This window comes from Schistosoma haematobium, chromosome 3, assembly GCF_000699445.3.
Source record: "Schistosoma haematobium chromosome 3, whole genome shotgun sequence".
Classification (NCBI taxonomy): Eukaryota; Metazoa; Platyhelminthes; class Trematoda; order Strigeidida; family Schistosomatidae; genus Schistosoma; species Schistosoma haematobium.
The window spans coordinates 27,394,128-27,411,211 of NC_067198.1; the positions used below are offsets into that span (position 1 = coordinate 27,394,128).

A 17,084-nucleotide genomic window follows, 5' to 3' on the forward strand; every position below is an offset into this window, starting at 1 on the left:
GCAAACTATATTTTGTGGGCATGAGACAAATGGTTTTAATGCTAGTGGAAGATGGTTGTGCAGTATTGCTAATCGTCTGAAATAAGAACCATAAACCACTCAGTATCAGCTCAGTTATCTGATGGTTAAACATTCACCATGAGGTATGAATATCCTAGTTCTGATTCTTTCTAAGTTTCTAGATGTGAAATGCTAAGGCATCTGATACTTTTGTAAAATACTTGTTCAATGCTTTACGGTTTCCGGTGGTTGTTCAACCGAAGTCCGGCAGTAATGTGAACCTCGAAATATTATTTCCGTTTCAAGTAAATCTATTGTGTAATTCAGTTTTGTTGGTTTTTATAATACTTTATACTGGTACTTAAATATGCACCAGTTCGCTTGTTTTACAATTTCAAACTGTAATATATTATTATGCAACATAGGTTTGATCCTAAGCCATCGATATTTTATCATTCATATTGATTCATCTTGTGATTATCACAAGAACACAACTGTTGTTAGGGGTATAAGTAAGTTGTTTTCAAAACGACAAGCATATAGGAATAAGGACTTTTGCTTATTTTGAAGTATAAAATTGTTTTCATTTGAAAATGTAGGCTTTTGCTTGCATACAAATAGGTTAAAGTACCCTCTTGTGGAAATCATTTGATATTAAGTATTTTATCAAGTAACCCAAAGCTGGTACTGAATACAACATTAATTTTCTATAGAAATAATTAGTTGTAAATACATGATTATATTCTTCGTTTGCAAAATGAACATTTTAATAATGGGTCCTGACTTTTAAGTATCTTTCAAATCTATCTAAAAAAATCTAATATTTCTGTACATAAAAAACTATCATATGATAATGCGTTTCTACCAAAATTGCATTAAATGAGATATATTTCAAGTAATGTCGAAGATAACTCTTCGATATAGAAATATAGGATTCATGATTGTTGGTCACCAATAGTTTATACTATCTTAATGTTAAAATATCCGAAGAAAATATAAAAAACTACGTATTTGTGTTTAAAATGTTTTGGATGAATAACTATTTAAGGCAAATTCACTTGGTGTTGTTTACTTGAATCTTCTCATAGATGTTTAGGACTGCAATTGATCAGTCTCTTATTGGTATATGTGCATGCTGAGCGTATAGCATCGATATTGCCTTAAATCACAATCTCTATAAGCAAAGATGGATAGTGGCTGGTAGTGGAATCAAGGATGCGCGTTTCGTCAGCTGAAAATACCTGTATCACAGAGTTGATGTTCACTCCAGGACTCAAACCTGGCACCGTTCGCTTCAAACTCCATTACGTTATCCACTTATCTACTGAGTGCTCATAACAACTTATTGTGGATAAAATAATCATTTTATTTGAAATATTTTATTAATTATCACCGGTTTGACTGATCATAGTAAAAAAGTGATACATTTGTAATATCTCATTGAATAAAAATTGGAACTTCCAACGTTTTATTAATTCAAGTCACTTCATTAGAGAGTAATTTTAAAAAAAAAGAAATTAAATGAACACAAGTTCAAATAGTATAAGATAACAAGTAGGAAAGTTATTTCAACTCTATAACACACTTTCTAAGTGGTCAGTATTGTGTTCATAGTTTTATTTACGATGTCATTAAATATAAGAAGTACACAATATTCGAATATTCATCTAAAATGGGATAAAGCACGTGTCTTGACTATTATTACTCGAGATAATGAAATAAGGAATAAAAAAAAAAAAACAAATAAATTAACCAATCACCTTTCAAAGTATAAACGATATTAGAAAATAGCTAGTTTTGATTGGTTAAAATATTTTCTTCGGGAAGAATATTATATGAACTTTAATTCAACTGATGAATAAGTGATGCTGAATATTAAAACAAACAAAAAATCCAATTCGTTTGTGAAGAAGAAATTTTGGTTGAATTTAGAAAAAGAAAATGTATTTCAACAATTTGTGGTTATATGCAAACTAACCTTCTAGCTTTTACACATTTGAATGTGACTGAAAATTATGAAATATAGATTGAAATAACAATTGAACACAGTCATTATTGAACGATTTATTTAAATGGTGATTTTCAGTAAAAATACTCTTGGACTTTTTATAAATATACATATAACAAACACAAACTCTTATCTGAAAATTTATATAGTATAGAAAAAAACATTGATATTTAGACGAAAACTTTACTTAGTTATGGAAGCGTCGCCTTCTTATTATCTTCTCTTCATTATCTTGTTTATAATTACTTTATATATTGAACAAACAAAGGAAGATATTAAGGTCCATACTGCTGTTCAAATTAAACGTCCTTCAAATCGTCATTGGATTGAACGTGCTTCATCTGCTCGTCAAATTACAACACCATCTGTATTAACAACTACAATCACTTCTAATAGATTTATTTATTCAGGAAATGTATCATCAATCAATATGAGTTCTGAAGTCATAAAGAATTCTGTTCGACGAAAAGAATTACAAGATCAACCACAACTACCAAATATTTATTCTCAAACATATCTTGATTATCAAGGGAATCGAGAACGTCCAATCGATGAATATAATCAACCTAATATTTTATATCCACACGAAGGACTGAACGCATTTCATAATTTACCTTCGTGGTACAGTTTACGATATAGACGATACCCACGAGAAGAGCCAAACCATCCTTATGATGATAACAATTTGCAATTACCATGGAATTATAAACCAAAATGTAGATCATGCGGTCGACCATTATTACAAGATTCATTTTGTATAGATGATTTTGGTAAGCTTTTACATTGTATAATAATTTGTTTTCTATGAAAGATATGTTGTGCATATTATTTATTAAAAACAATATAATGTTGAGCAATATAATTCTGTTTGTCTCATCGACGTAAAAATGTTAATTATTATGCAACCGAAACTTTCCCAATTTATACTGTGTCAAAAACGTTTTTAGACTAGTCTATACTGCACTGTTTAATGTAAATTAGTACATTGAAACAAATATAATGCAACAATTAACTTGCATTTGTTAAAAAATAAAGTTCTATTTATTATATGTTTAAAGGAATTTCGACTGATCAACAGCATTTCGCCCATCATTTAATTAAAATTTCTTTCTTCGTTTTCTTAACACCCTGTTAACTTCTTGTTATGTACTTAGTGAAACCGTAGCTGGTGTTATACATCGGTACCAGGCTGAACATTGCTCATTATTTTTTGAAATAACTTAGTGCTATGATGAGAGCGGAAACCAAGTATCACCTTTAGTTTCAGCACATACTAAACAGAAGCTTGGGTTCATTTCATTGCTCATGAGTCTAATTACTGACTTAAGGTTTTCGATTCTTTACAAAACTGCTAGTTTCGAAGATAGAAACTGAATACGATTCGCTTACTTATGCTAAAACACATAAGTTTCACAACCTACTTCATCGTTAAAATAAATGAAAATACTTGTTGTGATTTAGTTAGCAATAAACACTGAACGACTTGGTGGAGTTTTGTTTACTGAGCTGGATGGTTTAGTCGTGGAGCTTTCATCTTTCTTCTGAACGATATCATCAGCACAAACTCCAGTTAGAACAATGCTCTATAAATGAGCACTTGATGTTTGTTTATTGAGTTGATCTCAGCTTAAATGATCAACTAACAGTGTACGTAAACCCCATTATAAATAGTTGTTCAATTGTTTATAAATATCTCTATTGGTTAAATAAACCATCAACACAGAGGTCTTATTGATTACTTAATAACATATCTGTGGAACCGTTAATAACTATGTGTTATATAGTGACTAGCTAACTTTCACAACACCATGAAAATCAAATTATTCTCCCTTTTATTATATTAAGTTGGTCATTTGTTATCACTTTAGGCATTGTCATTTAGAGCAAGGTTACGCCATCAAGTACTTGTTTATCAACACTTAATCAGCCGCCTACATTTCGGTAGTTTACTAGTTGATTATTTCATCATAACACAACCAAATAAATGATCCTGATGAAAACTGAAAATTATCTTCAATAAGCTTCAGGAAATCACTTTTGTTCAACTTAAAGAAATATAAGAGATGTAATTATGAATGCCTATTTGAATGCAATTATAATATTCACCGATATACTAAGAAAAAATATCGATAAAATAACAACAGTCTGAGAGACAGAAAATCAATAAATGATGATAATAATCACAATTGTATGTTAATTACCGTTGGCTTAAAAAAACAACTAAAAAATCAATGTAACTGTTCAACATATTGTTCGTATCATATTAAGCATTTCAATTAACTATTATTAGTAGACTGAAGTAAGCAAAAAAAGATACACAGTCTAATAAAGCCTTTTCAATAAACATGATACGATATATGTTGACGTTGAAAAGCAATATTCCAGCGGGCACCGACTACTGTAATACTCAAAATTACTTTCTTTAATTGACAAAAAAAGGAATTCAAATAAAAAGATTTTTGAACAATTTTACCGTTCACGACGTTTTACACAGTATTCCACAAGGTGAATCTCCATTATAATTGTATAAGGGGACATTTTTTGATGAACTGATATTTTATTGGCATACTTCGCTGACAGAATTTAGCTACATAACAAGCGAAAACCTAGAAGCATTGGACAACCAAGTGCTAAATTTAAATTGATTTAAACGCTAGGCACTTGCCACAAGGTGTGAATTTTTTGAGCACGATCCTTGTCCAAGTACTGGGTGTGAATTAATTCACAACCATATTCTGTGGTAAGACCACCCTCCAGTGCTATCTGATATCCAATAGTTCTCTCTGTTCATAGCCAGTTCGTGATATTACCTATAATTTCAAAAATCTATACGAAAATATACAAATCGTGTTTTGTGAGAATACTTTCATCGAAGTAATACCACCGTATAGAGAATGCATGTATCAGATGATTATTGACGTAATGTCAATATCTATTCTAGATGAAGCACTTGGAACACAATCACCTAAGGAATATTGTCTTAAAAATAGATCTCATTACGCAATTGTTCCACATATATGAAATATCTCAAATTTTTAATTAATATAAATGAACTTATGCATGGCTTAAATGTTAGTGTTTTGTTTTTATATCTCAGTCATTATAATTATCTTTTTTGTCTTAGTTACTATCAAATCTTAAATGGGAAAAATTAATTTTACTCAGATCTTTACGGTTATAGTAACATGTATTATTACAACAAAATCGTTCACGTTACCAAGGACAGTGCATCATATTATCGTAAAAAATAGTTCTTTACATAGGTTCCTAGAGGTAAAAGCTTCACTCTGACAAAAGGGACTACATTGATTTTATGAAAATGAGCATATTAGTTTTCGTTTCTCCTGTATACACTCATCATGGCCATGATATGGAACGTGGTTGCCACCAAAACGTGTCCTTGCTTCAAGAATACTTAAGAGAGTTGTAATTTTAAAACTTTCTAACAACCAGCTTTGTTGGAGATGCTTATTTTCGATTAAGAACAATAGTTTCAGTGAAATCATTTTAAAAGCTTGATAACCCAAATAAAGTACAGTCTGAAAACATATACGTCTGCACAGAAAACAAAGTAGAAATATACAGAACAATGTATGAGATTCAGTTACCTTACCATAGTATGAATAATCTTTCGATGCCTAAAGTTTACATTACATTAGTGTTGAGTAACACAAGGACTGCTAATATTTGATAACACTATCCACATATTCGGATTCAATTCTGAATGAATAAATTATTAACGACACAACTAGAATTACTTTCGCCAGTAAATCAACGTCAGGTATGACGCTGACCTCTTCCAGCTTTTTATTATAATAACGACTGAATCGTTGGAAGAATATCAGCTGGTAACATTTTAAATGGAATACTAATTAAATAAGTAGATGAATTACTTAAACGTTTTACCAGATCGTCAACAAAAAAGTTGGGCTATGATTAGAAGTGAAATCATAGGCTAAAAAATTTAATTATCTGTAGCATATAATCGGCTGGGGCAGAATGCACTTACGCTAATAGTGACTGCTCAATAACTCAATTTCATCAACAACCAAGAAAACAAACACATAAAATCATCTGCATCATTATTGACAGTAATGAAAACTAGTTCATCGAATGAAGATTTAACGTAATATTTGAGACTCAAAATTGTTGCTTCCATTTGAATGGAATGTTTGTCTCAATAGATCAGTTCATAGCGAAATTTCCTGAAGGAGTGACATCAAGCAAAGATCTATAGAAAACCATTGAATGCTATACACATCAGTAGTTCACACTCAAAATTTAATCCAAAAACATTAGATCACAAAACAAACATAAAATATTCAAAGAATTAAGCTGACATATTTGGGCAATTTCGTAAATTTCATTTGACATATTTCTATAATAGTCATTTACTTACCACTAGACATGAGATGATTTTTAGAATTTTCAATTAGAAGTCATATAAAAATCTGGAAGTCAATTATTCTGTATTGGCAATAATTGATAAATGTGTTGTGCTAAATATTAGCAGCTAACATTGGAAAATGTAAATCACGCAAAAATGAATCAGCAACCGGAATGCGTCGTCTTATTTATGAGACATAAAGAATCTATTATTTAACGAATATGCTTTATCAAAAAGTACCAAAATAAGAAGACAGTCCTTTGAAGTTGTTTTAAAATTAATAGCTCATCATCTGATTTAATCTGGTCATGAAAGTTGATTTTAACTTATTAATTAGTGTTATCGTACTTATTTGTATCCGTGTAACAATTTCTAAGAAACAAAACAATTAAAATAGTCGATACTTTAATTCATATCCCTAGATATTACCGTAAAATTTTAAATGTATAATTTATCCTTATTTTTAATTTTATATTGGTGTAACACAATATTCATACATGCATCGTTATTCAGTAGTGTATTTATATACAAGTGAAAATTAATCACTTCCATTAATTAGTAAATTGTACATGTAATTGTAATTTCTTTATTATGTAAAAAATGTTGAAACATATTAAAAAGTTAACTTAAATTTAAAATGACAGTTTACGTGAACGACTGTTGTTGTCGTACAACATCGGTGTTTTGTTTTTAAGACAAACGTAACAAAGATGAAACATTTAGGTGAATTATTTAGCCAATTGACATACGAATATTTTCTTTGTAACATATAATTATTGATGTTTATTGATAATGATCTTACTAAACTCAAATATCTTTAGCTACTATGACTTAATTATAGTAATGTATAGTATAGAATTAAATAAAACTTCAAAACATCTTGTACTTTCTTGTTTAACCAACAAATGAAGTATCTCTGAAAAGAAATCTCTTTACTTGATTAATTCTTCTCACCAAATAGATATTTCAGGTGTAAAGATGTGGTTCTTTACAGTTTGTTTATTAAACTACTCATTGTAATGAACTGAAAATAGATTGAAATAAATAAATGATAATAATTTAAAAGGAATTTCAATTGAAATCCGTTAATGAAATTCATTTTTTGGAGTTAAGGTTCCCTACAGACTAACATTACTTAGTGAATAAGTAAACATTAAACTGTTGCTACTTAGAATAACCAATTTATATGAGATTAAATACGAAATTTGTGACATACTAATTGTAATCAGGTGAGAGAAAACAATTTATTTTTTTATGCAAAATTATAGTGTGTGTTCATAAAATATTAAAAACATACACCATTTGCACATCTTCCATCAGTTATCTCATACAGCCTTCACCGTTCCTTTATTACCGTTATAGGTTTGATTACTTTCAGTGTTTCCTGTCTCTTTTCGTTTCGATCTTCTCACAGGCGTTCCACTTCCGATTAGTACTACATACTACTTATATCTGTCAACATAAGTAGCATACACCACAATACCTCTAAAATATTGAATTGAAGCTACATCCTAGACATAATCAGGAAGATCAATCAGTGTCACCATTGATATATATATATATATATATATATATATATATATATATATATATATCAATAAAATTTGAGTACTAACAAACTGTGTTTTTTTTTATTTTTACCGTGGAACAGAGACACGGTTGTAAAATGCTCGTTTGTTATAAACGATTTCCAGTTGATATCAATCTATTAAGGAGATTAACTTAAAAATGAACAATTTCTACAGCTTCACTATAATAGTATCTGATTTCGTTGCATTTTGATCTTGACTTTTCTGTTCATTGGATAGTCAAACTTAATTAATGAAGAAAAAACGTCAACTGAGCAGTTATTTAAATTTTTTACCATACAAGATTTTCATTTTCTTTTTTATCAAAAAACTGAAACTAAAATATTCTTAAGATGATATGTAACAAAGGAAACATGCATTCTGTACAAGTGAACTACTTGATAATGTTAGCAAAGAAAAGCATTTTCAACATTAGGTGGTCACTAAGCGGTCTCTAGTTTTTTTTGTCAATTTCTCACTGGTAATTGAGTTAAAATAAAGCTAGTCATTTCACTTCCTCTAGACTGACAGAATGATAGTCAAATGTTAGGTGATTTAAGATAGTGAATAAGAAAATCCGGATATAGTATTTGTGCTATTTTGCACTTGTCAGCAAAGTATGTATGAAGTGTATATGATTGCAGAATACGATTTCGGTTATTATAAATTAATTAGCATCATTTGAATTTTGAAAAAATGAATCTCCTGACAATAAGTAACAATTTGTATGGAATATCAATGTAAGCGTAGATACTAACAAACTTTTATTAATGTTAAGAGTAATAGTTCGAAAATAAATGCGTCAAACACTGATTTGGATTTCTTCGTAAAAGTGCACATAATCTACCAGCTAAACTCTTGCTGTCCTGTCATGGGAATCCTTCAAATAACGGTTTGTTACTTAAAGTAATTTACTCGGAAATTTTATACAACTGCTTTGATACTACGTATCTGTAAGTATGTCTTAGAGTAGCTAAAACTCATTAATTGACGTTAGATGGTCAGAATGAATAGTAATAGAATAGTAGAATTTGGTCCCCTTCTATCGCCACTCATCAACGAAGAATATTTGCTGTCGTGCTGAGCCATAGGATATGTGTGTTAGTAAACATTCGATGTGCCCTTAACAAATAAATATGTGAAGAAATAAAGTACAAGTAGGTTCTTTAGCACCCTGATGCTTATACTCTTATGAGAACAATTACTGTTGGAATAGAGTTTAAGATTTTTAGCAAAGCGTTTTCAAAGATTAGCAACTTCTGTAAACATAAATTATCTGATTTAACTAGAAATGGTTTGGATTGTCTCATTGTTGATTTGATTAATCCAAGTTAGGATATTTGCATCCTATGAAGATTACCTAATATAGCTATTAAATCACAAGATAATATAGAATAGATAAAATGTAGATACCAATGGAATCTAGATCGCGCATTTCATCCTATTTGAGACTCATCAGCTGGTTGTCCCTTCATCGAATATTTGATGTTTACCACAATGTTAGCCGCATTTCGTCTATTCTAATACAAATTATTCGATATTTCAACATATGGAAAAAAAGGATAATTCCATAACAGAAAACCAAATCAATATTAGTTTTGAAGGAAAATAACCTGAGAAAATAAAGAAGAAAAAACAAAGGCCAAATGTAAATTTAACAAAACTGTGCCATTAATTTCAGCAGATGTGGATATGATAATGAATTTTGTCACACATGAATATTAACCATAGAAATATCGAAAAGCGGTAATTGCTGATGAACTAATTCTTTCTAATATGAAACTCAACTGATATTCATTCATTAAGCAAATCATCTTCATATCGAAATGAAAGTTAAAAATTATCAGTTAAACAATAATTTTATGTCCATTACTAGTATTTCGAAGATTATCTTGATCTAGATGGTAAAAGTAATCATTTAACCATGTCAGAAATAAGACAATTAATTTGGATAACATTGGACTCTTTTTTAAGTTGTATCAAAATTTATTTATTGTTACTAGTGTTGATAGATATATTCAAATATATTAGTCTAATTGAAATACTTACTTACTTACTCCTGTTATTCCTCGTGAAAGAGCATAGGCCGTCCACCAGCATTCTTCATCCAACCCTGTCCTGGGCAATCCTTTCCAGCAATTTCCAGTTGTTATTCATCCTTCTCATATTTGATTCTATTTCCCGACGTAATGTATTCTTTGACCTTCCTCTTTTCCGCTTCCTTTCAGAGTTACAAGTAAGTGTTTGCTTCGTGATGCAGTTTATGATTTCCTCAGTTCATGTCCTACCCACTTCCAAAATCATTTTGCAACTTACTTCTCAGATGAAAGTTGGTTTGTGCTCTCCCACACAAGGCTATTGCTGATGGTATCCGGCCAATGGATGTTGAGTATCTTGCGTAGACAGCTATTTATAAATACTTGTACTTTCTTGATTGTGGTTGTTGTAGTTCTCCAAGTTTCAGCTCCATACAGTAGAATTGCCTTGACGTTCGTATTGAAGATTCTCACTTTGATATTGGTTGAAAGTTGTTTCGAGTTCCATATGTTCTTCAACTGTAGGAATGCGTCCCTTACTTTGCCAATCCTCGCCTTTACGTCTGCATCTGAACCTCCTTGTTCATCGATGATGCTTCCCACGTATGTGAAAGATTCTAAATCTTCCGGAGTTTCATCATAAAGAGTGATTGGATCGGTGTTCTCTGCTTTGAATTTGAGGACCTTGGTTTTCCCCTTGTGTATGCTGAGGCCTACTGATGCAGAGACTGCTGCTACACTGGCTGTCTTTATCTGCACTTGTTTGTGTGTATGCGATAGGAGGGCTAGGTCATCTGCGAAGTCCAGATCGTCTAATTGGTTCTGAGCTGTCCATTGTATTCCGTGTTTTCCTTCAGATGTCGAGGTCTTCATAATCCAGTCGACCACGAGAAGAAAGAGGAAGAGAGAGAGTAAACAGCCTTGTCTGACTCCGATCCTTACTTTGAATGCATCTGTCAGCTGTCCTCCATGCATCATTGACATAAGACTTAATAATCTTTAGTTCAATAGTTAAAATATCGAATCGTACATTATGATCATAATGATTTTGGCATATTAGAGATATCATATATCTTACTTTAGAATATAAAATGATAAATTTTAAAATTCAATACTGAATTTAATGTACTACATTAAATATAAATAAATAATAGACAATAAGAAACAGATGTATAACTCATAACCAATAACATTTGTTTTATAAATTAAATCATTTATAAATTGAACACAAATGGTCATTTCATTACGCTAAAATCTGACTCAATTCATGGAAGTATAATTTAAACTAAAATCTGTTAGACACAAATGTACATTGATTTACATGATTTGTTTATCATAATTTTTTTAAAGTAAATTTTCATATTAAAAAAAGGTGTTATATCTGGTCGTCACCGATTGCTGTGTCGGAAAAAAAGCGCTGATTATTTATACTCGGAACGAGGGACCTCGGCAATTCCCACGATGCGAAAGTGAAGATTTATTAGCCCAAACACTATAACAACGACGAATCGAATATAGTCTAAAATACACTGGTTCAAATATTGATTGTACACCCATTTTGATTAATAATTAGGATTAGATCACATACTCAGTTATAACAAATCACTTACTGAGCATAGTTTATGTCAAGTGAATGCAAGAATATCGTATATTATACAGAAGAAATTATTATACTGGGAAAACAATCAAATACTACATTGAATGATCCTAATTTTGAATCAAAATGGATGTTATATTGAATAAAACTCATAATGAGTAATTCAATCGAAAATTGACTTTTCTTTCCATCATATCAAGTAATAATTAATCTACTGGGTATAACTTGGGTCCTAATAAAAGGGAGGTATTTAAGTTTAAGAATAATAATAATAAAATGGGGTTACTGATCAAGTCCAAAATAGTACAACTGTAAATCAGTGAGGTTTAAAAATGTTCATTAGACCATAACTTGGAATATTTGGTCAAATGGTCAGTTTACGAATAAGTAAAGATTTAATAATAATAATGATAATAATAATAATAATAATAGTAATAATAATAATAATAATAATAGTCAATTAACAGTATCTAGTTGAAATGAAGTGAAAAAAATAATTACGATTTTATACGTAAAATTTCTATTCCTAAAAGACATATTAGGCTCTCCTGTTAAACGGGACTGAGCTGTAGTGTTTGGGTTGTCACGTGAAGGTCTGAATAGTGTCTGATTCTCCTGAAAACCAATGTAAAATTACCCTGGCCCACATGGGTATATTATATAACTAGAAGACATATACAATATTTATAAACTACTGAATGTTTCACAATAGATTGAAAATTCTTCATTCAGTCCGGTATTTAAACATTTAAAAAAATTCAAAACTATGAATAAAGAACATATTACATATTCTTGGCATCTAATGATTTTTCAATTACTCACATACTTGAAAAATCTAATTCACTTTGTGTTATAATGTGATGTGCGCTACTTATGTTGACATATATAGTATATAACGCTAGTCAGGAATAGAATATGTGGCAGCAGAACGTTGAGAAGATCGAGGAAAAAAAGAATGGGAACAGAAATTAATTAATATAAAAATGCAGGAACATTAAAGTCTGAGACAATTAATAAACATTTTGCAAATGAAGAATTGTAGTATGATTTTTCTATTTTACCAAGTAACTCTAAACTTTTTGCTAAATATAATCGCTTGTCCTCACCCGTGTTCTTCTACACTACAGTAGTATAGATTAGAAAATCGTTAGCCTAACCTCATTAAAGAATGTTAGGTTAACAAGAAGCAATGATCTGTCTATAAAGAGATACGACGATAATATTTTTTTTTCAAATGTTTGTAGTTTATCTTACATTTCATACATAACTAAATCAAATATTTTCTGCTAAATAATCCTCTAGAATTCAAAGTGGTTAAGATCCCGGTAATGATATCAACACTGGCTAACAATAAATATGAAGCTAATGAGTTTACAAGCAAGACGAGACAAATTTCTTCATAGTGTTAGTTACTATACAAATATTGTGCACGTTATTTTATGGTAAAAAACAGTGAAAATTGGTTCTTAGTCGACAGGTGAATCATTTTTTTTAAATGTGATTAACAGATGTAACTAAAGCAAAGAGAAAATACAATTTAACAATAAAAAGTAATGATAATTATTAATTATTAAGCGTGAAAATGCAAGACAATAAACAAATATATAAATTAGCTCTGAATTATTAACAGATTAATTTTCAATGGACCATTGATGAATTTACACGAATTATAAACATATAATCTTGTGTTTCGTTTTTAACGTTTATTCTTTGATGAAACTATTCTATAAGAAATTAGAGAACGTTGACTAAAGCAGTATATATGTCTTATGAGTATCAGAAGTTATGAAGGTAAAGACTAGAAATGATCATTTGGAATTAATTAATTTGAATTGTTTAAATTGTTATACATATATTTTGTCTTGTGAAGAAAGTAGCTTGGACACAAATCGGTTACATAAAAATGTACAGTCATCCAAATAAAACTTATTATTAAAACAAAAATATTCGAAATTCGATAGATTCATAAATTGGCCAACTGACTGAGAAAAAAGATGCCAGTTGCGCAAAACTTATTATCTTTGATTCTTTCATGCTATCTGAATTCAACCACTGAAATGGGTTTAAATTTTTACTGACAGACAAGAAATTTCGACATTCATCCCCCAAATGTTCCGGTACGGCCAAGGGTGGAGAGAGTCCGCTCTCCTTCTCGAAATGCTCTCACATGGCCACGCGTATATAGCCTGTGCAAGGGAAGTCTTATTCACTGCCTTCTCGCGGCATTACCGTTGTTTACGAAATCGAGAGGATGAAAAGCGAATATCCGGTGCTTTAATCGAGTTGGTGGAAATGAAGGATTTACCAAGGGGAGTTGGAAAACTATGAGTTCAAACCAATGGTGCACATAGGCTCCAGAATCCTGAGGGGACAAATGGCGTGTGGACTAGTTATTGGTCACCAGCTACCAAAGGACTGCATCTCCTGACGTTGCTTCACTGCCTTGTGGATCAGGCTTGTAGGTTGAAGGTTCTGATTGTGGCCCCCCTAAGAAAACAACCTGCTTCGGTTTGGGCACCCGGATAGTATCACAGTCTATACACAGATCAAGTGACTTGTGTGGCGCATTTGTATTCAGTGCTCCTTTGTACCAATATTTGTGTGTTTAAATAAGTAAAATAAATAAAACAAACTAACCATAGATTGATTTAAATCACTTATGTCAACTTGACAGAATTATACTCATACTTTTCTAAGGATATGTTAACAAAACGTCTTTGTTCGTAGTAACAAAATTTCGTATCTACATATATAAAGTCTTGAACAAGCCTTGTTTTGATAAACTAGCAAAGAAAACTAAAGACCGATAGTTAGACGATTCAACGTCTGGGAAATCTTAGATCAAAATTTCCAGGTAGTTAGCACTCCTGAGATAGATCTAGGTGACAAATGTCAGCTAGTATAGAATCGCGAGATAAAGCTTCTGGTGACTGCCTACAATCCTCTGATATGAAACAAGAGCCATAGTGACACTGAGTTATAGTATAGAGAGCTAATGCAAGATGTCTACTTATTTTAATTTTTCACATACAGAATTGATAAGATAAATGTTCAAAAAAATTACATAGGTAGTAGAAGCCGTGACCAGTTAAGCTAATCCGTGTCGGGGAGAAACAGGTGTCCACCTCAGTACAATGAAGATGGTCGCGCAACTTCGTGGATTGGTTGAGGTTAGGCATTAACACCATTGGATGCCGGCTCAGTGGTCCAGTAGGTTATACTGAAGGCCCTGAGTTCGAATCCTGTGAGCGGGATCTCGGATACACTCTGCTGAGAAGTCCCGCAATAGGACGAAACAGCCATCCAGTGCTTTCAGGTTTTCAATGTTGGTCTAATATCAATCGACTCATGATCTCAATTAATTGCTTACTTTGAGTTTTGGCATAAGCATTTTATGTATGATACATCTATGTAAGATTTAGTAAATAGATGTTTTATATTGAACACTTTTTTTAACGATTACGTTTTTCAAAATGATAAAGGGAGCTATGTGTATGAGATTACGTAATTAACCTTTCATTTGTGTTTATCAGATTCATTGACAAAATGATGAGATTTTCCCCCATAATATAGAAACTTTTAAGAAAGTATCCAAAGTTGTTATTTGATATTGAATGCTAGAAATGGTAGACTTATTTTACAATGCTATTAATTATTAAGTTCGATTCAGTGAAATGATGATTAAATTGCACCTTCAATGTAATAACAAATAAATCATGAACTTTAATAGATTATAAAAAGTGATAGTAAATGTTAAACATTTCTAAATTAAATCATATGTTACTATCTGTGATATATATATATAGAATATGTTAATAAGAAAATAAGATAATACATGATGTAATAGTTAGCTTAACTTTTTCTTTATGAAATATTGACTTACAACTATTTTTTGATCTTCTATTATAAAACTGAATAGATGATCATTTATTTCATCAATATACATGACATTTATTTTATAATCATAATATGTATATATAACTGAATTATTTAATTCAAACTATTAGTTTTTGATTGAGATCATGAACCGATTGATGTTAGACCACCACAATTGAAAACCTGGAAGCACTGGACGGCCGTTTCGTCCTATTGCGGGACTCCTCAGCAGTGCGCATCCACGAACCCGCTCGCGGGACTCGAACCCGGGGCCTTCGGTCTCGCGCGCGAACGCTTAACCAACTAGACCACTGAGCCGGCATCTAACGGTGATAGTTTCTAACATCAACCAATCCACGAAATTGCGCGACCAACTTCCGTTGTACTGAGGTAGATACCTGTCTCTACCCGATAAGGATTAGCTCCACTGGTCACGGCTTCTCACTAGAACTCCGAGAATTCCCTTCACGAAGCTAGTCATTAGTGAGCACATGTTGATTGCTAGTATAGGGGTTGTGGAGATTTCAATCAAAAACTTAATAATCTCCACAACCCCTATACTAGTAATCAAACTATCAGGTCTATCACTATGTTTTTAGTATTGATTATAAGCGTAGAAATCAACGTCGAAAAAAAAGAAGCAAACCTCATTATCTTTTGTTTTTATTATGATTAACCTAAACTATTTTCTACTGACATCATAATTTCAATGTTATTTATATAAAACTTAAAAAAAAACAGTTAAGATTTTCTTCTTTTTCTAAAAAATATACACAGTTAAGAGCAAAAAAAAGAAAAAAATGGAAAAAAATGTATATAAGCGATAGAAACGAATGTTTACAACAGTGAATATTGAATTAACTTTAAATAATGGACACATTTTATTGTTTTTACTAATTAGAACAATTTATAATCAAATAACACATAAACATAATGCATATAAATGAATAAAAATTACAAATGAAAGAATAATAACAAAGAATTGTTAGTTCTGGTGATTATGTTGTGGTTCATGTTTTCTTATAGTTTAGTCAATTACATTTGAAGTTCTAGATATAAATAATGATAATAATAGTAATAATAACTTTCATATAGCTGATAAGAAATCAGTTAGAACAATTAAATTTGTTCATTAAAAACTGATTTAATCATAATTAAAAGTAAAATAATCGTAAAATGTCGATTGCATAATAATTGGTTTTTAACTAAACATTGTAAATGAATCCTATAACTATTAAAGTATAAGATTTAATTGTTCTTCATTTTAGTATCCTGATATCTTATATCTGTGCGCTTCACAAATGATGTTTAATACTTTGGGAACTAATGACTTTCATTATGAAATCTGAATCATATCATTTGTTCTTAGAAATGCAAATACATAAGGTACCAAAATATTTTCTATATTCATGAAGCATTTAAATTATTATTTGAGGTTTTGAGGTTTTTACTGGAAGAATTTGTTCTTCATTTTTTTAACGAATCATATTTTTTTAGATAAACGTTACTCGTTTATAAGTAACTAGAGACCTACGGATTTTTACTATCCACTGAAGTTCTATAAATTTAACTCATTCTAAAAGAAACTCAGTAATGGTGAAGACTTGTAGCT

General features: G+C 30.7%; 1 protein-coding gene across 1 annotated transcript in view; it reads left to right on the forward strand.

The window, feature by feature from the left end:
• Positions 1-1,858: 1,858 nt before the first annotated feature.
• The window catches only part of MS3_00005409 (uncharacterized protein), a 58,711-nt gene continuing 43,485 nt past the window's right edge, over positions 1,859-17,084 (forward strand). The window contains exon 1 of the mRNA XM_051213483.1: positions 1,859-2,778. Coding sequence (XP_051069464.1) covers positions 2,202-2,778 — 577 coding nt within the window. The 5' untranslated portion in view covers positions 1,859-2,201. The remainder of the gene's footprint in view (positions 2,779-17,084) is intronic.